Source organism: Mandrillus leucophaeus, unplaced genomic scaffold (genome assembly GCF_000951045.1).
Source record: "Mandrillus leucophaeus isolate KB7577 unplaced genomic scaffold, Mleu.le_1.0 Scaffold174, whole genome shotgun sequence".
NCBI classification, from domain to species: domain Eukaryota; kingdom Metazoa; phylum Chordata; class Mammalia; order Primates; family Cercopithecidae; genus Mandrillus; species Mandrillus leucophaeus.
This window is the reverse complement of record NW_012101743.1, coordinates 4,433,903-4,461,727: the sequence shown is the minus strand read 5'-3', so window position 1 is coordinate 4,461,727 and position 27,825 is coordinate 4,433,903. Positions and strand designations below refer to the sequence as shown.

The window sequence follows — 27,825 nt, the reverse complement described above, 5'->3', positions numbered from 1 at the left end:
AGGCAGAACGTTAGAAAAGGCTCACATTTGGCAGATGGTAGAAAGAGGAACCTGTGAAGGAAACCAATGCAGAAGCAACAGTGAGATAAAGGAACCAGCATAGTGTAGAGGCACAAAAGCTGCTGCAGGTCAATGTTTCAAAAGAGTGGATGATTAAATGGTTCAGAGAGAGCAAAGGGTATAAATCCTAATAAATCCCATTTGATTTGGTGGTTGGGAGATCATTATTTTTCATCAAAGTGATTGGTGGACCTACTGGATATAGTCTTAAAATTTTCCAGAAATTATATCACATGAGGTAAGTATAAAAAGTGGTAAATGTGGTATTGGGTATAGAGCTTAAATAAAGCCTTATTTTATTTACTTTAGATGGTAAAACTTCAGGAGATTTTCAAGACATTTTACCTAGGCAAACATAGTGGCAGGAAACTTCAGTGGCAGTCAACCCTAGGACACTGTGTGCTTAAAGCAGAATTTAAAGAGGTAAGTGGATGTTCCCAAAACTTTTAGTTTTCATCTTTGTCTTTAATATTTAGGTCATCTTTCTTAACTAAAAGGTTAGGCTATTGTTTTGTGTTTTTTTTTTTTTTCAGACAGAGTCTCACTCTGTCTCAGGGTGGAGTGCAGTGGCGCTATCTTGGCTCACCGCAACCTCCGCCTCCCAGGTTCAAGTGATTCTCCTGCCTCAGCCTCCCGAGTGGCTGGGACTACAGGCGTGCGCCACCATGCCCAGCTAATTTTTTTGTATTTTTAGTAGAGACGGGGTTTCACCATGTTGGCCAGGATGGTCTCTATCTCTTGACCTTGTGATCCACCTGCCTCAGCCTCCCAAAGTGCTGGGATTATAGGCATGAGCCACCGCGTTTGGCCAGTTTAAGCTATTGTTTTATAATTGTATCCTAGATATCCGCATGACGACAGTGAGAGCTTGTCATAGCTTTATGTATTTTTAAGTAATTTTAGCTGTGTGGTCTTTCCACAATTGATTTGGCCCTTCTGCAAAACGAAAAGCAATGAACTTTTCCCCTACTCTTTCCTCACCTGTAGATGAAAACTTTACACTGCCACTTCCTATTTTTATTTATTTGTTTACTTTTAGAGACAGGGTCCCACTCTTGTCACCCAGGCAGGAGTACAGTGGCACAATCACAGTTCACTGTAACCACAAACTTATGGGCTCAAGCTATCTTCCTGCCTCCGCTTCCTAAAGTGCTGGGATTACAGGCATGAGCAACTACACCCAGCCTAACACTGCCACTTCTTGACAGAAATTTTGTTGCTGGGAGCGACGAATAGAGTGGGAGTTAAGGGGAACAGTGTGCAATATCTAATCTCAAAAAACTTTAGCTTTTCATGACTAATCTGAGCCAAACAAATAAAAAATACATTTGAAATAGTGATTTCTTGCTGCTTGTGATGAAGATCTAGAATGACACATAAGGCTGATTAATTTTCATTACTTTATTCTATTTATAAGGCTTAAAAAAAACTGTTAAAAGGTCAGCTAATCCTTCCCTCTGTTTTAGGTAGGGTCACACCTAAACCCCACACTGAAATACTGTATTACCACGTCAAGTGGCTTTGCTGGATAATGCTAATCATGTTTCTAAATCTACTAATTGAAAAATGCTTTTCCTGTAAGAGATGATTTGATTAATTTTTCATGTGTTTTTAAAAAAGTGATGGCTAAACACTTTTATTTCTTCAACAGGGTAAAAAAGAACTCCAGGTCTCTCTTTTTCAAACACTGGTGCTGCTAATGTTTAATGAGGGAGAGGAGTTCAGTTTAGAAGAGATCAAGCAGGCAACCGGAATAGGTTTGTGTTGAATTGGTTGATTAGCAAACATTAAGTGCTCACTATGTGCATACCACTGTGTTAAGAGGTCTGAGGGACATTTATAGGAATAATCCCTTGCCTCAGAACTCTTTTGAGGGTTTTTTTTTTTTCTTTAATGAGGATCTCAGTCTGTCACCCAGGCTGGGGTCCAGTGGTACAATCATGGCTCAGGATCAAGTGATTCTCCTGCCTCAGTCTCCCAAGCAGATGGGACTACAAGTGCATGCCACCATGCCTGGCTAATTTTTAAATTTTTTTTTGCAGAGACAGGGTCTCACTATGTTGCTTAGCCTGGTCTCAAACTCCTGAGCTCAAGGGATCTTCCTGCCTCAGCCTCCCTAAGTACTGCGATTACATGCATGAGCCCCTGCACCCAGCCAGAACTCTTTTTTTTTCCCCCTGTCAAGATGGATTCTTGCTGTGTCACCTAGGCTGGAGTGCAACGGCGTGATCTCAGCTCACTGCAACCACTACCTCCTGTGTTCAAGTGATTCTCCTGCCTCAGCCTCCTGAGTAGCTGGGATTACAGGTGCCCGCCACCACACCTGGCTAATGTTTGTATTTTTAGTAGAGACAGGGTTTTACCATGTTGGCCAGGCTGGTCTCGAACTCCTGACCTCGTGATCCGCCTGCCTCGGCCTACCAAAGTGCTGGGATTACAGGTGTGAGCCACTGCGCCTGGCCAAAACTCTTAATATAACCATAGGGAAAGGGGGAAATGACACTTGAAATAATGTCAAAACCAATAAGTACTGGCTTGTGGTACTGACTAAGTGTGGTAGGAGTTCAACAAAGCAAGGGATCACTGTGGACTAGCACAATTGGGAAAGCTGTCATGAAGCAAGTGGCATTTGAGCTAGGCCTTCAAGTTTTGGTCAGGGAGAAGGCATATACAGCAAGGGGAAATATTTTGAGATGAGATTGGAGGTAGGAATGGGCACAGTATAGGCCCATGAAGAGCTTAATTGTAGCACGGAATCATGAAGAATCATGAAGAGCTTAATTGTAACAGAATAGTGAGTTAAAAAATTAGGTAGGATGAGTAGGGCCTGATTGTGGAGAACCTGATAAATCTAGCAAATGCAAATCTACATTGTAGTGTCTCAACTATGTGGCGTGGTGGAAGTAATTATTTGGACCACTTACTGAAATCAATGTACAGGGCAACTGGAAGGATCAAGGGATTCCAGTTTAGACGCTGTTGGGATGATTCAGGCATAAAGTGGAAGGGCCTTAGACTAGAATGAGGCCACGAAAATGGAGAAAACTCATTTCTGCAGAAGCAACAGCTAGCTATTATATTGAGGATGAGGGAGAAGGAAAAGTTAAAAGATGATTTCAGGGTTTCCCAATTGCGAAGGTTAGTAGTATCACCACTGACAGTTGGAAAGAGGACACAGTTATATAGAGATGATGAATCAAATTTTGGACGTGACTACAGTTGATAGTAAAACAGCCAGGCGGAATTGCCATTTAAACGTGCAACTGGAGAGAAGTGAAATGTCATTTTGGAAGATTTGGTAGTTGCCCACATCATATGATAATTGACACCTTTAAAAGATGACTAGGGGCCGGGCGTGGTGGCTCACACCTGTAATCCCAGCACTTTGGGAGGCCAAGGCGGGTGGATCACTTGAGCTCAGGAGTTTGAAACCAGCCTGGGCAACATGGTGAAACCCCGTCTCTATTTTTTTTTAAAAACAGAAGAGAACTAGGAAAAAAGCCATTGGCTAGGACAAAGAAGAGTTGTTGGTGACCTTTGGGAAAAAATGAAACAGTTTTAATAGGGGGATGGAGTGGAAACTAGATTGAGGTAGAATGTGGTAGTTGTTCATGCTGGTAACAAATAACTAAACCTCTCTTTCTTCTTCAGAGGATGGAGAGTTAAGGAGAACACTGCAGTCATTAGCCTGTGGCAAAGCTAGAGTTCTGGCAAAAAATCCAAAGGGCAAAGATATTGAAGATGGTGACAAGTTCATTTGTAATGATGATTTCAAACACAAACTTTTCAGGATAAAGATCAATCAAATCCAGATGAAAGAAACGGTATTTCTTTCACTTTCTCCTAGTCCTAACACACTGGAATTATACATGTTAATAATTAAAATATATAAAGATTTTATACCTGTAATACTGCCAATACCATTAACATTTTCTCTGCTATGTCCAGCTAAATATATTTCCGTATTTGATTTTGGGTTTTTGGGAGAGTGCTTGTACAGGATTGGGTTGATACTCAACATGGTTTTATATCCTACTTTGTTTATTTAATATTCAATCTAGAATTTTTCCATGCCATTGAATAGCTTCAAAAAATGGCAAATGGCAGTGTAATATTTTTACATGGCTCTTACAGTTTATTCAACCACTGTTCATTTTGGGGCAATCAAATTCATGACTTTTTAGTATTATAAATAAAATTGCAAGAAACCTCTTTGAACCTAAATTTTAATCTCTTTGATATATGATAAATGTGTGAAAGTAGATTTTTTTGGGTTAAAGGGTATGAACATTTTAGGAGTCTTAGTACATAATGTCATATTGTGTTCCAGAAAGACTGAACCAGTTTATACTCTGTCCAGCAGCATATGAGAGCCTATCTTACTATGTCCACCAGCACTAAAGATTATATTTTCTTTTTCCAACTTGCTTGGTGAAAAATCTGAATGATTTATTCACTATTTGTTTGATTAACAGTGAAGGTGGGCCAGGCACGGTGGTTCACGCCTGTAATGCCAGCACCTTGGGAGGCCGAGGCGGGTGGATCACCTGAGGTCAGGAGTTCAAGACCAGCTTGGCCGACGTGGTGAAACCCTGTCTCTACTAAAAATATAAAAATTAGCTGGGCGTGGTAGTGCGTGCTTGTAGTCCCAGCTACTTGGGAGACTGAGGCATGAGAATCACCTGAACCCAGGATGTGGAGGTTGCAGTGAGCTGAGATTGTGCCACTGCACTGCAGCCTGGGTGACAGAGTGAGACTCTGTCTAAAAAAAAGAAAAAAACAAAAACAGTGAAGGTGAATATTTTGTCTGTTTTTGCCATTTGAATTTGTAAGAGACTTCCAACTGCAGCATCCTGAAACTGATGGTTTCAGTTCCAATAAGGTTTAATACAATATTTGAAAAAAAAAATTTTTTTTTTTTTTTTTTGATGTGGAGTCTCACTCTGTCACCCAGGCTGGAGTCAGTGGCGCGATCTTGACTCACTGCAACCTCTGCCTTCTGGGTTCAAGTGGTTTTCCTGCCTCAGCCTCCTGAGTAGCTGGGACTACAGGCGTGCACCACCACGCCCAGCTAATTTTTGTATTTTAAGTAAAGATGAGTTTTCACCAGATTGGCCAGGCTAGTCTCGAACTGCTGACCTCACGATCCACCCACGTTGGCCTCCCAAAGTGCTGGGATTACATGTGTGAGCCACTGCGCCCAGCCGAGAAAAGTTTTAATGTAGGACAGCAACCAGTATCTTCAAACAAGTTCCTGTCATTTTCACATACACATCAAAGGATATTTTCTTAAAGGATTACCATGTCCTTACTTTTAAAATGTTTATGCTGTACCAGGACGAAACTGCTGCAAAAAGCCTAGACTTTTTTTGGTTTAGTTACAAAAGATGAACATTTTTGCTTTAGCATCAAGATTGGTAAACCGCCTCCTAAATACCTACATGTCTATAAGTCTTGAAGGATTGTAAGCATTAATGGCATGCATGTCTGATTTATATATTACAAAATAAAAATTAATTTTCAAAGAGTTTGACTCTTAACTAGTTTGCTTAGCCAGTTAATACCATGCCTTGAGTCAGGTCAGACAGAGTCCGTCACTTTATAGACAAGCTATTGTCATAGAGAAATCTGGTTAACAATCCATTGAAACTGATACACATATTTAGAAGATATCAAAGACAGAGTAAAAAAACAAAATGTTAAATTCCACATCAGCTATCTCTACTTCTAGAAAAGCAATTCAAAGATGATGTTTTTCTATTAACTAATATTAGCATTACTTCATTGGTATAGGGCAATATAATCAGAACAGAAAGGAGTTATGTTTGTAGGCTTTTTCTCTGTCAGCGTCTATATTTATAAGACCCCAATTAGAAAATTCAGTACCTTTAAAGCAATAACAATGCCATGTCCCTAAAATGCACAATTTATGTAAATAGTAAGGTTTTGCTTCTGGTATAATTCTTAGGTTTAAAACTTTTTTGTTAGGTTGAAGAACAAGCAAGCACTACAGAAAGAGTATTTCAAGACAGACAATATCAAATTGATGCTGCAATTGTTCGAATTATGAAGATGAGAAAGACACTTAGCCACAATCTCCTTGTTTCAGAAGTGTACAACCAGTTGAAATTTCCAGTTAAGGTAGGTACTTCTGTGTTTTCCTATTGAGCGTGTTATAAATAAAAGAAAGTAGATTAGATTTTCAGATACAAATCTTGCAAACATAAAGCGTCATGACCATTTAGAGAGAGAAAAGTTTTAATTTTCCATTTTGATGCATATGATTTCCAAAAAAACTTTGTTGGCATATGTGGGCAGCAGTGACAAAAGGGGAAAATAACAGAAAGTCCTGGATACCTGAAAGTTTAACTGCTAAGTGACTCTTTGAAATTTTCAAGTTTATTCACTATATTTCTTTTGAACTTCTTGGTTGGTTTATTTACTTCTTTTCCTCTTGAAATACCATGGTATTTGTTGAAATACCATGGTATTTGACAGATTCGGTTATTGTGGATTGAGTTAAATCTCCTGTTTAGTTAGCTTATATAAGAGATCATCTGTTAAAGACCATGCAGATAACTAGTCATCATTAAGCATCTTTTTGAAAAGTGTAGTGATAGTTCTGGTAAACTGAAATTGGTCATTAAATGGAAATGTTCCACTGTGAGTGCCCAATAATAAAGTCACTTAATGTGATGTCGTACTGGCCTATTTTCCAAGTTTTAGGAGGTAGATAGCCAAACCCTTGAATGATAAACATTGATAGAGTTTGAATAGACTGCTAGCTATTAGGGTTCTTATGAGCTTTAGACTTTCATAAATCACTTCACTTTGCTGATCTTGTTTCCTCTTTTGTAAAATTGAGATAATAGTGCTTACCTGGTAGGATTATTGTGAGGTTTAAATGAGATCATGAATGTAAAAATCTTAGCACTGGATCTGGTACATAATAAGCACTCTGTAGCTCTTAGTTCTAATAAGGTAAGCATTTTCTTTTCTCCAAACCTAATATTGCACTCCTTATTACCACACTCTTACCCTCATGCTCTGCCTAACAATCATTTCAGCTGAAGCCAGAGAGATCACTGATGCTGGGGAAATTAGGGGATTGCTGTAGTTAATATTGTGCTGATATTCTAGGTCTGTAATTAAGAGAAAGTCATTTGATTTCCAAACCTTGGGATTTCTGGATAAAATTTTCACTGCTGCATCAGACTGTCTCCCCTCTTTTCCCCTCTTGAACAAGTGGTCATTTTACTTATACTGAAAAACTTTCTATTAGCAAACAAGATTATATTATATTTACAGGCTAGATACATAAGATATATAGTGGAATTTTGTCATCCAGGAGCTTAGAATGCAATCATGAAGATAAAGCTACAAGCTTTCTTGATTACTTTTAAATCACAGGATGCAGAAATCCAAGTCAGATGCATTAAACCAGAAGTATGAAGATCTAAATTATGAGGTACTTCATTTATCAAGCCATTTCATGTAGTTTTTTTTTTTTTTTTTTTTTGAGATGGAGTCTTCTTGCTCTGTCACCCAGGTTGGAGTGCAGTGGCGCAATCTCAGCTCACTACAACCTCCACCTCCCAGGTTCAAGCAATTCTCCTGCCTCAGCCTCCCTAGTAGCTAAGACTACAGGCGCCCGCCACCGCACCTGGCTAATTTTTGTATTTTTAGTACAGATGGGGTTTTGCCATGTTAGCCAGTCTGGTCTTGAACTCCTGACCTCAGGTGATCCACCCGTCTTAGCCTCCCAAAGTGCTGGGATTACAGGCATGAGCCACCGCACCTGGTCTAAATAGTGATTTCGTCAATACATTTTAAATCTTAATTTATAAAAATTAAGCCAACTAACTCTTGCCCAAAGTAAAGGTGTAATTCACAAACTATCTTGACAAAACTATATAGTCCTCATGTGAAGTTACAATAAATGTAGTCTTTTGTATTTAACCACGCAAAGGGTAGCTGCTTCTGGCATGACCTCTTTAAAATAGAAAAGTAATAGAAAGTATTGTGTAACAATATAACAAGGGTGTGACAGTTTAATGTATGTATAGTATATAGTACAGGTTGAACACCTTTAATGAGAAAATCCAAAATCTGAAATGCTCTAAAATTGGAAACTTTTTAAATGCCAACATGATGCCACAGGTGGAAAATTCCACACTTTACGTCATTTGACAGGTTGCAGTCAAAACTTTGTTTCATGCACAAAAGGTATAAAATTATCTTCAGGCTATGTAAGGTATGTATGAAACATAGATGAATTTTGTGTTTAGACTTGGGTCCCATCCCCATGATATCTCACTATGTATATGCAAATATTCCAAAATGAAAAAATCAGGACCAGGCAGGGTAGCTCATACCTGTGAGTACTGGGATTCCAGTACTTTGGGAGGCTGAGGCTGGGGGGAATCACTCAAGAAGAAGAGTTTAAGGTAAGCCTGGGCAACATAGCAAGACCCTGTATTTTAAAAAAATTAAGAACTATAAAAGAAAATTAAAAATCGAAAACATTTCTGGTGTTAAAAAATCTTCAACATAGCTGAGCACGGTGGCTCATACCTGTAATCCCAGCACTTTGGGAGGCCGAGGCAAGTGGATCACCTGAGGTCAGGAGTTTGAGACCAACCTGGCCAATATGGTGACACCCCATCTCTACGAAAAATACAAAAATTAGCCGGGCGTGGTAGCTTGTGTCTGTAGTCCCAGCTACTTGGGAGGCTGAGGCAGAAGAATCGCTTGAACCCAGGAGGTGGAGGTTGCAGTGAGCCGAGGTGGTGGCACTGCACTCCAGGCTGGGTGACAGAGTGAGACTCCGTCTCAAAAAAAAAAAAAAAAAGAATCTTCAACGTGTATAAAACATTTTTAAACCTGGTTTATTTTCATGATATTTTTCTCTAAAAAAGAGATTTAAATAAATACAAATTTTAAAAAAGGAGATTAAATTCGTGAGCCAAAACTGTTGTGTTTTTAATGGGGTGTTAACTAAATGGGCTTGAGCCAATGATAATGAACTTTACATTGAAAATTTGCCTTCTCTTACAGCCTGCTGATCTTAAGAAGAGAATAGAATCTTTAATTGACCGGGACTACATGGAAAGAGATAAAGAAAATCCAAACCAGTACAACTATATTGCATAGAATGTTGCAGCATTTGGTGTCATATGCAGTAGCCAGTGGATAAACTAACCTGTTGATTCAATATTATTTGACTCCTTTTTTACTACCGATGACCAAATGAAGCAGTGTAATTAATGGAAATAGTTGAGTGGACTTTTTCTCAGTGGTTAACATGCCCATTTTAAAGAGTAATACTTACCTTTAAGAAGAATGTTGTTGAACTCTTTGCATGTTATTTAGTATGATGTGCAGAAAACACTTAAGAACGTACCTGGTCTTCATGAATTCCTCTTTGGAACTGGGAAAGAGATCCCTGTGGCTATTAAAAGTGGGGGAGGGTTCTTATATACCATTAATTATGAAGCAAAAGGTTTATTTGCTTAAAATGTCATTTAAAGATACTTAAACTGCATGCAAACTTTATTTACTGTACAGAGTTCTGGATGTATTTATCAAATAGAAAAACCACCCTTGACTTGGTTGTTCACCCGTTTTGTGATTTCCCTTGAAAAGAGAAATGAATTGTCATAGCTATTGATATTTTACTAGGTAATGTTCTGTTACACTGAAAGGGATGTTTTTTAAAAAAATTATTTGGAAACAAGTTTTCAAGTAGGGGGACAGTTGCTTACATAATATCTTGTATATTCACATCCTAAAAATTTTCGTTTATGAGTATGGGATGTGTATATATGGCTTAGCCCCAAGTTAACTGTGCTGATTAACAAGTACTTATAAAAATAGCTAAAATAGAAAATTAATGATCAGTTGTACTAGAGGAACATCATAGAAGAGAAAAATCCAACTCTTTCTTTATATTAAAAATGAATACAATAAGAAAATTGCAAAAGAGACCAAAATGAACGTGTTTTGTAAATTGTTACAGGAGCAAAAACTTCTCAACTAGTTTTCAGCATACTTTAGACTTTAAATGTTGTTTGGACAGTTTTGTCTTCAACTTGGACCAATTGTAGATTGTTACAGGCTTCCTAGGATTTAGCATTCCTATTTTCTCTACCAAAGTTTTTTTAGAAGCATCCCAACTCTTCTCTTTGTTGATGAATAAGCCTTTCCTGTCATCTTCATTTTAACTTCCTAAAACCCTAGATACAAAGGTCCTCCCTCATTTTTCCCACACAACCCCTGTTTGGGAATTTGAGATTCTGTGTCATGCTGGTTTTCCTTTCAGAATTGCTTGAAATTGAGTTCTCTTAGCCACTGGACACCTAGTTTTCAGGAGAATGTCCCAGGATTGTTTATATATACAAAATGGCAAAAGTACTGTTTTTCGAATTGATAATTCAAGCAAAAGGCTTCTCTTTACCGTCAGTGTTTGTTTTTGTTTTGCTTCCTTGTTTCTATTTCCTTGAAGCTTTGAAGGGAGAAGCAGAAAATTTTGTTCTTGTTTTTTAAAAATCAGAACTACTTAATGCTTTTTGCCACAGCATATTTCCTTGCCTGGTGGAGCCGTTAGGAAGATTACCTATGTCCTAATCTTCAACCTGAGGAGATTTTTGACTCTTGTGTCTACTGTTGATTGTTTTCTTGAGTTCTCAAAGACCTGTGGCCAGGTATTTTTAAAAGTTGCCTATTTCTTTCTAGTTGCATCAACTTGCACACTGGTGTCTAACTATATGTGGTATTCAGAACTTGTAATTCTTATTGAGCAGCCATTGCCTGTATTTTCTCAGCTCCTCACTGATTTCTTTATATGAGCTCAGCTGACAAGCAAATGCAGCTATTTTGTTTGCCCTCTCTTCATACCGTACCATCAACAACAGTGTTCTAACTCATTTCTGATGGTCTGTGAGATGTAGACTATTACACAAGATTCAAGTTACTTGTAAGCAACTTTTAGATAGAGTTGGTCCTGTTAGGAGGAGACTCTTGATGTCACATTCGGTATCTTGAAAGCGGGTCCCCTCCCTGAGGCTCTTAATTCTTTGAAAACTTGATGCTGTTTCAGCTGAAAAATTAGCAAGACTGTTAAAAAAAACAAGTTGAGGGGAGCTGTTTAAGAAACTGAAAAGTAATTGCAAACTACATTGGATAATTGTGACTTTCAGTTGTTGTTCTGTATCAGTTGAATTTTTGTGCTCTTTTCCCTGTGTACGTGGTGGTTCTATTTTTCTCCAATAAAACTTTTATTTAAAAAAAGTTTCTAGAGAAGATCTTTAAAATTCAAGTATTGTAAGAAAGTTATAAAATCACAGGACTTAAAATCTTCCTAACAACTTCTAATGAACTCACATTTGTCGATTTTGTTATTTTTAAACTTTTTAAAATTGTTGTGATGATTTTGTGATAATGCTATACAAGTATGGGGGAGGGCATGGTTAACAGGGTGAGGAAAATTCCCAGGAATCCTCAAGGTGGATAATTATTCTTAAACATGCGGATATAAGTATAAACTTTGCTTCATTCAAATCTTCAGTGTCAAATTGTTTCATAAAGTCAATATGAAATGAGTCTGGGTTTGAGTTCAGGGGAGAAGAAAATATTACTCTTAATTATGGCATTTGATTTGCCTTTTCTGTTAATAGTTTTTTGAGTTCTGGGCCAAATAATCTCATCGTAAGATGTTCTCAAAGTTTTTGAACCCAGTTCTTGAGTCTGCTTGAATGGTCTTAATATGATGTCTAGCCATACATACTCTTGATATTTTTGCTGTATATATGAGTGTACAGTTCAGAAAACCAGTTTATTTAGGCATCTGGTTCTAAAGATTTGAGTAGTTTGTTTTTTAATCTTGATATTCATAAATCTTTTAAAATGAGCTGGTCTTTGTTTGTTTTCATGACCACTCTGTTTGATGCTGTGAATGGCAGGAGTGTTGTGAGCATGTTCTGTTCTCTTATTTACATAAAATTGCCGAGACAAATTGTTCATTAAAAAGAAAAGAGCAGCACTGATGAGAATTTGCATAATTATGCTTTGTAAAGTGATATCTTGCTAATGCTTCATTAATGAATATTTTTCAGTGTCCTACAAAAAAATCTGCTTTACATTTGAATATTGAAGTTTGTTCACCTGCAGACATTTGGTTCAAATCAAACACTTTGCTCAATTATTTTCCTTTTTCCTCTTGCTATTATAAAAAAGAGTATTTCTTCTTTCGAATGGACACATAATGTACCTTTATGTTTAACAATCCTTAGAAGTCATCTCTAGCATAGTGAAAAAGACCCTAACCTTTCTTTTGTAAAACCCTTTCTATTTGATGTAGAATATAAGAATGTGCTGCATTGGCATGTTAGAACTTAATAGTTTTGCCAGCTATAACAACAGATCCTCCTCATTCTCTAATTTCAGAACTTTTCTTTATTGTTTTTCATTGTGGGTTACACACAAAATTTACCGTTCTAACCATGATAAAGTATACAATTCTGACATTTACTACATTCACAATATTGTGCAACCACTATTATGTAGTTGCAGAACATTTTCGTCAACTCTAAAGGAAACTTGGCACCATTAAGCAGTCATTTCCCATTCCCCCTTTCACCCAGCCTCTGGAAACCACTGCTTTCTGTCTCTCTGGATTTGCCTATTCTGGATATTTCCTGTCAATGGAATCATTATGTGACTTTTTGTATCTGGTTTCTTTCACTTAACATGATGTTTTCAAGGTTCCTCCACATCGTATGTATTGATACTTCATTCCTTTTTATGGCTGAATAATAGCATGTATATACCAGAGCTTGTTTATCCACTCATCAGGTGCTGGATATTTATATGGTTTCCACCTTCTGGCTGTTGTGCATAATGCTGCCATGAAGATTTGTTTACAATTATCTGTTCAAGTCCCTGTTTTAAAATCTTTTGGGAATATACCTAGGAGTGAAATTGCTGGGTTATATGATAGTTCTATGCTTAACTTGTGGACGAACCACTAGACTTTTCCACAGCAGCTACACCATTTTCTGTTCCCACCAGCAATGGATGAGGTTTCCAATTTCTCTACATCCTCAACACTTGCTGTTTTCTGGTTTTCAGGTATTATCATAATCATCTTAGTGTGAAGTGGTAGTTCATTGTGATTTTGAATCTCATTTCTTTAATAATGTTGACCATCTTTTTATGTGGCTATTGGCCATTTGTACATTTTCTTTGGAGAAATGTCTATTCACATTTTTGGGCTGTATTTTAAATAGGTTGTTTGTCTTTTAGTTGAGGTGTAAGAATTATTTTTATATGCTAATAGTTTCTCCGGTTCTGTGAATTGCCTTCTCACTCACTTGGTGGTGATCTTTGCACATGAGTTTTTAATTTTAATGAAGCCCAGTTTATTTCGTATCTGTTGCTTGTGCTTTTGGTGTCATATATATTTTTTTATTTTCACTTATAAGCTCTCTATTTGTCATGGTGTCATATTTAAGAAACCATTGCCAAATCATTGCTCATGGTTTTACCCCTATGTTTTCTTATAAGAGTTTTACAATTTTATTTCTTATGTGTAGGTCTTTGATCTTGAGTTAGTTTCTGTATATGATATGAAGTAAATGTTTAACTTTATTATTTTGCATGTGGTTATCTAGTTGTCACAGCACCATTTGTCAAAGAGACTATTCTTTCTGCCATTGAATAATCTTATCAACCCTTGTTGAAGATCAATTGGCCATAGCTGTATGGGTTTATTTCTTAAGTCTATTCCGTTTTTCTTGTATGTCAATCTTACACTGGCACTACACTGTTTTGATTACTGTAGCTTTTTAGTAAATTTTGAAATCAGAAAATGTTTGAGTGTTTCACCTTTCCTCTTTTTCAAGATTGTTTTAACTATTTGGGTACCTTACATATAATTCCATATGGATTTTAGGATCAGCTTTTCCATTTCTGCAAAAAAGGCCATTGGGATTTTGATAGGGATTGTATTGAATCTGTATATCACTTTGGGGAGTATTGTCATCTTAACAAAAGTCTTCTAATCCATGAACAAAAGATGTCTTTCCGTTTTTAGATCTTTAAATTTTTTTTCAGTGAAGTTTTATACATGTCAGTGTACTTTTCTTGTATCTCCCTAATTATGTTCCTAAATATTTTGTTCTTTTTGGTGCTATCATAAATGTAATTGTTCTTTGAATTTACTTTTCATGCTATTCATTGCCAGTGTATACAACGGCATACAACTGATTTTTGCATGTTTATCTTGTATCCGGCATTTTTGCTGGATTTGTTTGCTAGCTCTTATGAATTTTTATGGATTTTTAAGGAGTTTCTATTTATAGCGTTTTTGCCATCTACAGTTTACTTCTTCCTTTCCATTTTGGGTGCCTTCAATTTCTTGCCTAATTTCTCTGAGTAGGGATTTCAACAGGGTTAAATACAAGTAGCTAAAGTGAGCATCCTTGACTTGTTTCTGTTCTTAGGTGGAAAGCTTTCAGTCTTTCATCATTGAGTATGATGTTACCTGTGGGTGTTTTATAAATGCCCTGTATCTTATTGAGGAAGTTTTATTTCTCTTTTATTTAGTTTTTTAGAGATGGAGTCTCACTCTGTCACCCAGACTAGAGTGCTGTGGCACAGTCATGGCTCACTACAGCCTCTACTTCCTGGGCTCAAGCAGTCCTCCCACCTCAGCCTCGCAAGTAGCTAGGACTACAGGCACCTGCTACCACACCTGTCTAATTAACATTTTTTTAAAAAAATAGAGACAGGGGTCTCACTGTGTTGCCCAGACTGGTCTCGAACTCCTGGCCTCAATTGATCTGCTTTCTTGGCCTCCCAAATTGCTGGGACTATAGGAGTGAGCCACTGTGCCCAGCCTGAAGTTTTCTTTCATTCTTAGCTTTCTGCGTGTTTTTATCATTAAAGGGTGTTCAGCTTTGTCAAACACTTTTTCTGTATCAATTGAGATGATCATGTGGTTTCCTTCATTCTATTCATGTGGTGTAGTACATTGATTTGTTTTCATATGTAGAATCACTCTTGCATTCTTGGCATAAATCCCATTTGGTCATGTTGTATAATCCTTTTGGTATGTTGTTGGATTTGATTTGCTATTATTTTTTGAAGATCTTTGCATCTATATTCATAAGAAATATTGATCTGTACTATTCTTGCAGTATCTTTGTCCAGCTTTGGTATCAGGGTAATGCTAGTGTTATACAATGAACTGTCAAGCATTTGGTCTTGTTTTTTGGAAGACTTTGAGAAGGATTGGTGGTCATTCTTCTTTAGCAGAATTCACCAGTGTGGAAGTCAGAGGATGAAGGAAAAAAAAGAAAATTCACTAGTGAAGCTGTCTGGTCCTAGGCTTTTCTTTTGGGGGATGTTTTCGATTATTTAGTACCTTACAGGTCTGTTAAGATTTTCTATTTCTTTTTGCATCAGTTTTAGGTCATTTGTATATTTCTAGGAATTTGTTCTTTATTATTATTATTATTATTATTATTATTATTATTATTATTATTTTGAGATGGAGTTTCGCTCTTTTCGCCCAGGCTGGAGTGCAGTGGCGCGATCTCGGCTCAATGCAACCTCCGCCTCCCAGGTTCAAGCGATTCTCTGTCCTCAGCCTCCAGAGTAGATGGGACTACAGGTGCACACCATCATGCCCGGCTAATTTTTGTGGTTTTTTTGTAGAGACGGGGTTTCACCATGTTGGCCAAGATGTTCTCGATCTCCTGACCTTGTGATCCACCCGCCTCAATTTTATCTTAGATATCTGATTTGTTAGCATACAGTTGTCGATAGCAATCCTTTTTTCTTTTTTTGAGACAGGGTCTCACTCTGTCACCCAGGCTGGAGTGCAGTGGCACGATGATAGCTGACTGCAGCCTAGATCTCCCAGGCTCAGGCAATTCTACCTCAGCATCCCAGGTAGCTGGGACCACAGGCATTCACCACCACACCTAACTAGTTTTATTATTATTATTATTATTATTATTATTTGTAGAGATGGGGTCTTGTTGTGTTGCCCAGGCTTTTCTCTAACTCTTAAGCAATCCTCTCACCTCAGCCTCTCAAAGTGCTGGTATTACAGGCATGAACCATTGTGCCCAGCCTCATGGCAATTTTTTATCACCCTTTTTACTTCTGCGAGATCAGTAGTAATATCCCACTTTCATTTCTGATTTTAGTAACTTGAGTCTATTCTATGTTTTTCTTTTTTCTTCTTCTTCTTCTTTTTTTTTTTTTTTTTTTTTTTGAGAACAGGGTATCGCTCTGTTGCCCAGGCTGGAGTGCAGTGGCACAGTCACAGCTCACTGTAGCCTCAAACTCCTGGGCTCAAGCAATCTTCCTGAGTAGCTGGGACTATAGACGCATGCCACCACACCCAGCTAATTTTTAAAAATTTTTTGTAGAGATTGGGTCTCCCTATGTTGCCCAGGCTAGTCTTGAACTCCTGGCCTCAAGCAGTCTTTCCATCTTGGTCTTGCTGGGATTACAGGCGAGAGCCACCATACCTGGTCTATTTACTCCATGTGGCCAGAGAAGATAGTGTATGGTTTCCAAATTGCTGGGATTACAGGCAAGAGCTACCATACCTGGTCTATTAACTCCATGTGGCCAGAGAAGATAGTGTATGATTTCAGTCTTGTTAAATTTATTGATAGTTGTGTGGCCTAACATGGTCTGTCCTGGAGAATGTTTCATGTGGAGTTGGGAAGAATGTATATTCTACTGTTTTGTGTGGAATGTTCTATATATGTCTACCAAGCTGAGTAGGTTTGTAGCGTTGTTCAGTTTTTCTATTTCCTTGTTGATCTTCTGTCTAGTACTATCCATTATTGAAAGTGGGGTATTGAAGTCTTCAACCATTATTGTAGAACTGTTTATTTCTCCCTTCAATTCTACCAGTTTTTACTTCATATATAGTGGGACTGTTAGGTGTGTCTGTGTTTATGATTATTAATACCTTATTGATGGATTGACCCCTATATCAATATATATTATTGTTCTTTGTCTCTTGTAATAATACACTTTTTTACTTAAAAGTCCATTTTATCTGACATTAGTGGAGCAACCCTAGCCCTCTTTTGGTTTGCTTGCAATATCTTTTTCCATCCTTTCTCTTTCAACTTGTTTGTGTCTACAACCTAAAGTGAGTCTCTTGTTGACAATCTATAATTAGATCTTGGTTTTAAATCCATTCTACCAATCTCTGACTTTTGAAATTGGAAAGTTTACTTTTTTTACATCTAAAATAAATGATGAGGAAGGACTTCTGTCGTTTTGTTATTTGTTTTCTATATGTCATATATTTTTGTTCCTTAATAGCTTTATTACTGCCGTCTTTTGTGTGTGTTTCTTTTTAAATTCATGGGTTTTTGTTTCACTGCTGTGCTTGATATATAGGAAGTAACAGATACTGCATTTTTACTTATACATTTATTCATGGTTGAATTATAATAACCGTAAACATCTGGTAGAAATAACATAAGCTTATTCGACTAGTAAACTCAGATAGAATAAAAATTGTGTGTCTGCATTATATTTAATGCTGATGCTGACAACTCTGAAGGCATTGTCTTTTTTTTTTTTTTTAATAAACTAAACCAACAGTATTATTTACCAAAGATTACCAGTCAAGTGAACTTGAAAAGCATTTGGGTTAGTTCTTCTGTTTTCTGAGAGAATACTTAATTTATCTAAGTTTATCTTTCTGTCCTTGTTTTTTTTTTTTCCTGAGACAGAGTCTTGCTCTGTCACCCAGGCTGGAGTGCAGTAGCTGGGTCTCGGCTCACTGCAACCTCCACCTCCCAGGCTCAGGCAATTCTCCTGCCTCAGCCTCCCAAGTAGCTGGGACCACAGGCGCGAGCCACCGCACCCGGCTAATTTTTGTTTTTGTAGAGATGGGGTTTTGCCATGTTGCCCAGCCTAGTCTTGAACTCCTGAGCTCAGGTGATCTGTCCGCCTCGGCCTCTCAAACTGCTGGGATTACAGGCGTGAGCCACCACGGCCAGCTTTTTTTTTTTTTTTTTTGTGAGACATGGTCTCTGTTGCTTATAATGGAGTGCAGTGGCAGGATCATAGCTCACTGCAGGCTGGAACTCCTGGCCTCAAGCAATTCTCCTGCCTCAGCCTCCTAAGTAGCTAGGACTACATGCACAAGCCACTATGGCTAGCTAAATTTTTCTTTTGTAGAGACGAGGGTCTCGTTATGTTGCTGAGGGTGACCTTAAGCAATCCTGCCTGGGTCTCCCAAAGTTCTAAGATTACAAGCCTAAGCACCACACCCAGCCAGGTTTATTTTTCTTAAAGCCAGTGAAGTAGACCTTGTTTACAAACTATGTAATACCATGGGGATAGAAAAATGTCATATCTACAGAGACATACATAAACATACAGATACAGATTTTACAGCTTTCATTTAAAAATTTTAGCCATGTATCAGGGCCGGGCACGGTGGCTCACGCCTGTAATCCCAGCACTTTGGGAGGCCAAGGCGGGCGGATCATGAGGTCAGGAGATCGAGACCATCCTGGCTAACACAGTGAAACCTTGTCTCTACTAAAAAATACAAAAAATTAGCCAGGCGTGGTGGTAGATGCCTGTAGTTCCAGCTACTCAGGAGGCTGAGGCAGGAGAATGGCGTGAACCCGGGAGGCGGAGCTGGCAGTGAGCCGAGACCCAGCTACTGCACTCCAGCCTGGGCGACAGAGAAAGAAAAAAAAAAAAAAGAAAATTTAGCCATGTATCAGGTACAATAACATGAAACTCACTAGTTTGTAAGAGAATAGCTGTATCTAATTTGTGTTTCTAGCAGATAGAGTAAGTTAAGTTTACCTACTCAGATGGCTAAAGATTTTTACAAGTATTTGTGGAAAAGACAAGATTCTTCATTTGCCCAGTTTCCAAACAGCTCCTTTTTTTTCCTTCAGGTGAGAGTCATCTCCTTGAAATTTTCATTTGAAAAGAGATAGCCCTCAGGCCCTAGAGAAGAAATTTTACATCTCAAAGACACAGAGAAAGGATGAAAGTTCTCTCCTAGGAGTTTTGTAGCATATTTGCCTGTTTCCAGAGGTCAGTCTTAGGAGGCTATGGACTAAAATGTAGGTGACTGAGGAGACACCTAGCGGTTGTCTACCTCTAAAGCCCATCGGAGTGGATGAAATATCCAGCCTATTTCTAACTAGCCTTCCTTTTCTTTTTAGCCTCAGGTAATTGCTTTTGGAGGTCCCTAAGTCCTTTGAGAGCTCGAGTTCTACACTTCAAGAGACTAAGGGGCTGGAGTGGGAAGGTAAAAGGTCTGGGAGTGGTGGACAGAAGGATGGAGGAGATTGGGGCTTGGAGGGGGAACAGATCAAGGTTCAAAGGAACTGAATTAAAGATCGAAAGTGACAGAAGGAGGAGCAGAAGCAATGGGGAGGAAGAGGTCTTAGCACCAGTTTGGGGAGATCTTAAGTTTTCTGAAGAAGCCAATGAAGTTTCAAGTTATTAGCAAAATTGTGTCAACAAAAAGGAGGTGGCCAGAGTTGGCAGAGCATATAGTTTGCAGGATTTTGAGAAAGGAATTTCAGTTGACTGAGGTTTCCATGGGAGGAGCAGGATCAAAAAGAATAGAGAATATTCCTGGCAGAATTGAACTCTTTTTTTTTTTTTTCTTTTAAACCAAATGTGTAACCATAGTAGGTTTCTTGCCCAATGTACACAGCAAATCGATATGCTGAGACGCTGGGTTACAGCAGAGAAAGAGGTTTTTTGTTTTTTGTTTTTGAGACGGAGTCTTGCTCTGTCGCCCAGGCTGGAGTGCAGTGGCACAATCTCGGCTTACTGCAGCCCGTGCCTCCCAGGTTCAAGCGATTCTCCTGCCTCAGCCTCCTGAGTAGCTGGGATTACAGGCGAATACCACCACGCCCAGCTAATTTTTGTATTTTCAGTAGAGACGGGGTATCACCATGTTGGCCAGGCTGGTCTCAAACTCCTGACCTAAAGTGATCCGCCTGCCTCGGCCTCCCAAAGTGCTAGGATTACAAGTGTGAGCCACTGCACCCAGCCAAGAAAGAGGTTTAATGGTAGGACAATTAAACAAAGAGATTGGAGGAAACCTCAAATCTGTCTTCCCAAGGAATTCGAGTTTAGGGTTTTAAAGGGTTTTGGAGTGGGCCAAAGTGTGGAGATTGTTGATTGGTTGAAGAGTGCACGATGAAGTCATAGGACACGGAGATGAAGAAACTGTATTCTTGGCCAGGTTGATGCCTATAATCCCAACACTTTGGGAGCCCAAGGCAGGAGGATTGCTTGAGGGCAGGAGTTCGAGACCAGCCTGGCTAACACAAGAAGACCCCATCTCTACAAAAAAATTTTTTTAATTAGCTGGGTGTAGTAGTATTTACCTGTAGCCCCAGCTACTAAGGAGGCTGAGGCTGGAGGATCACTTAAGCCCAGGAATTTGAGGCTTTAGTGAGCTATGATTGTGCCACTTCACTCCAGCCTGGCTGACGGAGCAAGACTCGATCTTAAAAAAAAGAAAAAAGTATATTCTTATGCTGATTTGGTTCCTCTCTAAGGGTCTTGAAACTGGTTGGCTTCAGCCTTTCCACTGGAATTCAGGATCCAAAGAATATCTTAAGCAGTCTTTAAACAAAAGCCTTATGATTCCAATGTCAGAGATCCTATCTATAGGAACAATGGGAATGCAAATAGTCAATGTCTAGTACTACATGACTTTCAGCAAGAGGAAAGTGGGCCAAAGGGCAGCCTGATTAATTTTTAACTATATATTTCTGTCCAGAACCTGGCATGCAATTCATGTCACCCCACTGGGGACATTTTCAGAGGTATATTTATCGAGTGACTTGACCAACACCAATAAGCCCTTAATGGCTTAACTGTGGGTATAAGAGGTGTCTTCATAGAGGGTGCAAAGATATAGTCCCCCCGCCCCCAAGATCCAGAGCCACTCCCAGAGATAGCCAAAAGACAGAGAACCCCCTGAGAGCTGGCAACAGTTGGTAGGACCCTAGATACAAGTAGGGTACAACCCCCATTTCTGTCCGGCCATGTTACTGGGGGCTGCCAACCTTTGAGTTGGCTGCCTGCAAACACAGGCTTGATAACCTGTGTGCCCAGACAGGTAGAAAGCCAAGCTAAGCTTTCAGGACACAAGATGAGACCAACAGGAAAGCAAAAGCTGTCGGATCAAGCCCGAGTCATAATCCAAAAAAATCAATTCATACAGATGTTTTCCTCCTGCTAATCAAAAGTTAGAAAGTAAGGAGCAAAGAAAAGTGTTTGCCCTCGTCTTCTCTACTAGGTGCTACAGACAGATCCAGGAGAGTTGCCTTTGGTAAGAATTCTTACCCTTAGCCACCTTCTGTCAGTTTCCCCAGGATTCCATTGGCAGGTTCCAGAGTGAGCAGGGTACCCCAGAGATCCTATCCTCATCACCAGAAACTCTACGGGAGGAAAGGTAATTTTCTCTCTACCCTTTATAGTTTTTAGTTGTGATGGACTCCTGTAACAAAAGATAGATTCACAAGAGAAAAACAGTTTAATAGCTTGTACAGCAGTCCCCCTTTATCTGATGAGAGTATGTTCCAAGACCCCTGGTAGATGCCTGAAACCATAGATAGTACCAGACCCTATATATACGTTTTTTCCTATAAATATATACCTATACTTCATTTATAAATTAGACACAGTAGGAGATTAGCAACAATAAAATAGGACAGTTGTAACAATTTGCTAGCATTACTACTATTGTGCTTTGGGGCTATTAATTAAAACAAGGGTTACTTGAACAGAAGCACTGCAGTACTGCAACAGTTAATCTGATAACCAAGACGGCTATTAAGTGACTAAAGAGTGGTGTATACAGCATGGATGTACTGGACAAAGGAATGATTTGCCTCTTGGGTGGGATGGAGCAGGACGGCATGAGATTCCATCATGCTATTCAGAATGGCATGCAATTTGAAACTTATGAATTGTTTATTTCTGGAATTTTCCATGTAATATTCTTGGACCATGGTTGACCACAGGTAACTGTACCCAGGGAAAACAAAACTGCTTATAAGGGGGGACTATTATATGCCTCATATATACATCCAACCAGGGAAGGATGAGTAAATCTCCCCTTATGTTGTATTTGATTTTTTTTTTTTGGTAGTATATCGTTTTGATTCTCTTCTCATTTCCTTTTATGCGTTTTTTTTTTTTTTTTTAATAGAAGCAAAGTATCACTATGTTACCCAGGCTGGACTAGAGCTCCTGGGTTCAAGTGATCCTCGCTTCTCAGCCTCCTGAGTAGCTGGAAGTATAGGTGCACGCCACCTCACCTGGCTTCTTTTCATATATATCTTTTTTTTTCTTAGTGGTTACCCTGGGGATTATGATGGGCATCTTAAGTTTACAACAAACTAGTATGAATTAATACTAATTTAGCTTCAATAGTGTATATAAAAACTGCTTCTATACAGCTCTACCTCTCCTCCTTTATGTAGTTATTGTCCCAAACTACATCTTCATGCATTGTGTGCCTATTTAGAGATGAAATCTTTCTCATATTTCTTAGTCTGAAATAGCCAATGAGACATTCTTAAGTTGAAAGCAATATAAATATCAGTGTGAGTTGCTTTTAGATATTCAATTGTTTTGTGTTAATTTAAAAATCCCTTCTGTGCATAAACGCATTTTCTTTTCATTAACTGTATGTCAGAAGTTTGGTTTTTTGTTTTTGTTTTTGTTTGAGACAGAGTTTCACTCTGTCGCCCAGGCTGGAGTGAAGTGGCATGATCTTGGCTCACTGCAACCTCCGTCTCCTGGATTCAAGCTATTCTCCTGTCTCATTCACCCGAGTAGCTGGGATTACAGGCATGCACCACCACGCCTGGCTAATTTTTGTATTTTTAGTAGAGATAGGGTTTCGCCATGTTGACCAGGCTGGTCTCGAACTACTGACCTCAAGTGATCTGCCCACCTCGGCCTCCCAAAAGTGCTGGGAGTATAGGCGTGAGCCATCGCGCCCAGCCTATATATCAGAAGTTATTTTTTTAAACATTTGGCAGATAGTAAGAAATTTTTATTAAGTACAAAGACATTTTTCCTTTGTTGATTTGTTTAAATCATTGGTGTGTGAATATCTTGTGAAAGCATTTTTAGAAGTGGTCATAAGAGTCTTCAGGCCAGGTGCGGTGGCTCATGCCAGTACTTTGGGAGGCCAAGGTGGGCGGATCACCAGGTCAGGAGTTCGAGACCAGCCTTGCCAACATAGTGAAACCCTGCTACTAAAAATACAAAAATTAGCCGGGCATGGTGGCATGTGCCTATAGTCCCAGCTACTCGGGAGACTGAGGCAGGAGAATCGCTTGAACCCGGGAGGCGGAGGTTGCAGTGATCCGAGATCATGCCACTGCATTCCAGCTTGGGTGATGGTGTGAGACTTCTTATCAAAAAAAAAAAAAAGATTATTTATAATGGTTAACATTATACCTAAAAGGGCAGTATGGAATTTGCTGGATTTTTAAAAGATTACACAAGTGAGAAGCAAAGACAAATTTTCTTAGAATCAGGCCTACATAGTGAATTAGACTTCTGTCCTAAAACACAAGCAGCAATTCAGACTATGGAGTTAGCATCTTTCAAAGGTTTATTTCTAATTCCTCTTTGAGTTAAGGATTATGAGGCAGAAAGATAACTGTATAAGCATTTTCCTCTTTATCTTTCAAACATATTAAATTTTTAACATAATTTATATAACATTCAGGAATTTCAAGTATCCTACTTAATCAATATGGTTTTGCATGTGATTGTTTAAGAGGAAATTAGATATAAACAGGTCAAATGTTTTAACCAAAGATAAGAGTAGTATGAAAACCTCAAACCTCTTTGAATGCATGAGGCCCATATTAGCCTTTTCACCCTCCTCTCGTGTAGGAATTAATAAATGGAGAGTCACTTCCTTTGCAACTAAAAGGAACAAGAAAAGATTATTTCAGACCAGTATATATAATTCCTACCTAAAACAGATCACTAGATTCTGTCATCTAGGAATGAGTATCTTGGGGATATCAGGCTCTAGTATAACACTAGAACATTCTGCTAATTTAATTTCTAATTTATTGTTCTAAAGCACATCATTAAAATGTACATTTTATTTTATTTTATTTTATTTTATTTTATTTTAATTTTATGACAGAGCCTCGCTCTGTCACCCAGGCTAGAGTGCAATGGCATGATCTCGGCTCACTGCAACCTCCACCTCCTGGTTCAATCAATTCTCCTGCCTCAGCCTCCCAAGTAGCTGGGCTTACAGGTGCCTGCTACCACACCTGGCTAATTTTTGCATTTTTAGTAGAGATGGGATTTCACCATGTTGGCCAGGCTAGTCTCGAACTCCAGACTTCAAGTGATCCGCCCACCTCGGCCTCCAAGACTGCTGGGATGACAGGCATGAGCCACTGCGCCTGGCCTAAAATGTGCTTTTTAGAAGAAAGGAGTGGGATGCAAGAAGCAATGATGACCAAAGTGATTGATAAAATATATTCATATACCTAAATAAGCATTGGCTAAAAATAAAAATTACTGATTTTGTTGGGGAAGATTATAATTAAGAGTAGCACTAAAATACTAGACAAGCTAACATGGAAGATGGAAGATAAAAGTTTGGAGTTAAAATGTATTAAGATCTTTGTTTTATTCAAAAGGGGAATAAAGATACTAACTTTGGACTGTATGCATATTAAAATTTAAGGGTACCCAGAAATCCCACCCCTAGGTATTTTCCAAGAGGAATGAAAACTAATTCTCACACAAAAGTCTGTATGTAAATGTTTATGGTGGTTTTATTTATAATTACCAAAAACCTGAAACAACCCAAATGTCCTTCAACTGGTGAATGGGTAAATAATGGTACATCTGTGTAATGGAATACTACTACTCAGCAATATACAGGAATGAACTGTTGATAACATTCAACAACATGAACAAATCTGCAATTCATTATTCTAAGTGAAAGAAACCAAAGTCAAAAGGCTACATACGGTATAATTCCTACATTACATTACGCAAAAGGCAAAACTAAGAGTGGAAAACAGATCAGTAATTAGCATGGGTGAGGGTGAAAGGAGGGATATATAAAGGGGTATTAAGAGGGAATTTGAGGCATGATGAAACTCTTTGGCATCTTAATTGTAGTAGTGTTTACACAGCTCTGCATTTGTCAGAACTGTACAACAAAAATAAATTATACTGTATATAAATTTAAAAATATATTTTTAGGGTGACTCTAAAAGAATTAGAATGTGTAACATCCAAACCAGTAGAAGGGGGAAACATGATCATTGAAACAGGGAAAGAACGAAAGAAGCTTAGAAAAAGCAAAGTTAATACAAAGCACAAAAATAATATGGTAGATATAGTTCCAATATAACTAATTAAAAGGCCCCATACAAATCAGAAAGACAACTTACAGTCTGGGAGAAGATACTCATAGTGCATATAACAAACACAGGATTAATATTCAGAAAATATAAATAGGTTTCATAAGTCAATAAGAAAAACAGGTAAGTTCAAAAACGAGCAAATATGAATAGGGGATTCACAGAAAAGGAAACCCGAATGACCAATACATTCATAAGATCAATCTCATTATGATCAGAGGCATGCAGAATAAAACTGTAAGGTATCGTACTTCACATGCATCAGATTACCAAAAATGGAAAAGCCTTACAGCATTAGATGATGGTGGTGATGGGCAATGTAATCTCATTTATGGTAGGAATATAAATTAGCACAACTACTTTGAAAAGCAATAGTAATATTTAGTAAGATCAAAGCTGCCCACATCTTATGACTGAGTAATTCTAATCTTAGGATATACAATTCACACTATGTTTGAAGAGAAATCTACAAGAAAGTTTATTTCTGTTTTGTCTGTAATGAGTAAAAAAAAAATGGAAACAAGCTATGTGTGTTCAACAGAATGGATGAATTGTGTTACATTTATAAAATACAGTGTTATATAACAGTTGAATGAATTAGTACTATATGTATCAACACAGATAAATGTCTAAAACAATGGTGTGCAAAAAAGCACAGGAAAATACATCCACTGTGATACCATTTATTTAAATTTTTAAAAATTTAAAACTATTTAAATTACTTTTTTAAAATTTAAAAATGTTTATAATATTTGAGGACACATATATATATATATGAGACGATTTGCTTTACCTAATATCAACAAAGTGAAGAGACAACCCACAGAATGGGAGAAAACATTTGCAAACTGCCCATGTGACCAGGGATTAATAACCAGAGTATATAAGGAGCTCAAACAACTCTAAGAATAAATATAATCTATTTTTTAAAAATGGGCAAAAGATTTGAATAGACATTTCTCACAAGAAGACATAAATTGCAAACAGGCGTGTGAAAAGGTGCCCAACATCACTGGTCATCAGAGAAATGCAAATCAAAACGACAATGGGATATCATCTCACCGCAGTTAAAATAGCTTATATCCAAAAGACAGGCAATAACAAATGCTGGTTAAGATGTGGACAAAAGGGAACCCTTGTACACTGTTGTTGGGAATGTAAATTAGTACAATCACTATGGAGAACAGTTTGGAGATTTCTCAAATAGCTAAAAATTGAGCTACTATACGATCCAGCAATTCCACTGCTGGGTATATATACCCCAAAGAAAGGAAATCAGCATATTGAAGAGATAGCGGCACTCCTGTGTTTCTCACAGCAGTGTTTTCAGCAGCTAAGATTTGGAAGTAACCTAAGCGTCCATCAACAGATGACTGGATAAAGAAAATGTGGTACATATACACAATGGAATACTATTCAGCCATAAAAAGAATGAGATCCTATCATTTGCAATCACATGGATGGAACTGGAGGTCATTATGTTAAGTGAAATAACCCAGGCCCTGAAAAACTAACATCACATGTTCTCAGTTATTTTTGGGGTCTAAAAATCAAAACAATTGAACTCATGGACATAAAGAGTAGAAGGATGATCACCAGAGGCTGGAAAGTGAAGTGGGGGCCTGGTGGGGAGGTGGGAATGGTTAATGGGTCAAAAAAAAAAAAATAGAATGAATAAAACCTACTATTTGATAGCACAATAGGATGACTATAGTCACTAATAATTGTACATTTTAAAATAACTCAGAGTGTAACTGGATTGTTTGTAACTCAGTGGAAACATGCTTGAGGGGATGGATACCTCATTATCCATGGTGGGCTTATGTCACATTGCATGCCTGTATCAAAACATCTCATGTACCCATAAATATATATACCTACTGTGTACCCACAAATGTTTAAAAAAAGAATAAAAGGAATACTGTAAACAACTTTATGCTCATAAATTCAACAACATAGAAGAAATGAACCAATTCTTCAAACCATAGGCCACAAACCACAAAATCACAAATGATCAAAACTGAACCAATATAAAATAATCGGAATAGTCCTATAACCATTAAATAAATTGGGTTTATAACTATAAAGCTCTCAAAAAAATAAATGTCCAGACCCATGTAGTTTTACTGAGAATTCTACCAAACATTTGAAAAAGATTTTACACAATCTCTTCCAGAAAATAAGAGAAGGAAACACTTCCCAAGTCATTTTATAAGATGATTATTAACCTCATACAAAATTCTAAGACAGTATCAGAAGGGAAGGGAAGAGAAGGGAAGGGGAGGGGAGGGGAGGGGAGAAGGAG

General features: G+C 38.1%; 1 protein-coding gene across 1 annotated transcript in view; it reads left to right on the top strand.

Annotated features, from left to right (window-relative positions):
* CUL4B (cullin 4B) overlaps positions 1–11,349 on the top strand; it is a 57,332-nt gene extending 45,983 nt beyond the window's left edge. The window contains 5 exon segments of the mRNA XM_011977191.1: positions 370–483; positions 1,712–1,817; positions 3,712–3,884; positions 6,049–6,201; positions 9,118–11,349. Coding sequence (XP_011832581.1) covers positions 370–483; positions 1,712–1,817; positions 3,712–3,884; positions 6,049–6,201; positions 9,118–9,213 — 642 coding nt within the window. The 3' untranslated portion in view covers positions 9,214–11,349.
* The last annotated feature ends 16,476 nt before the right edge of the window (positions 11,350–27,825 follow it).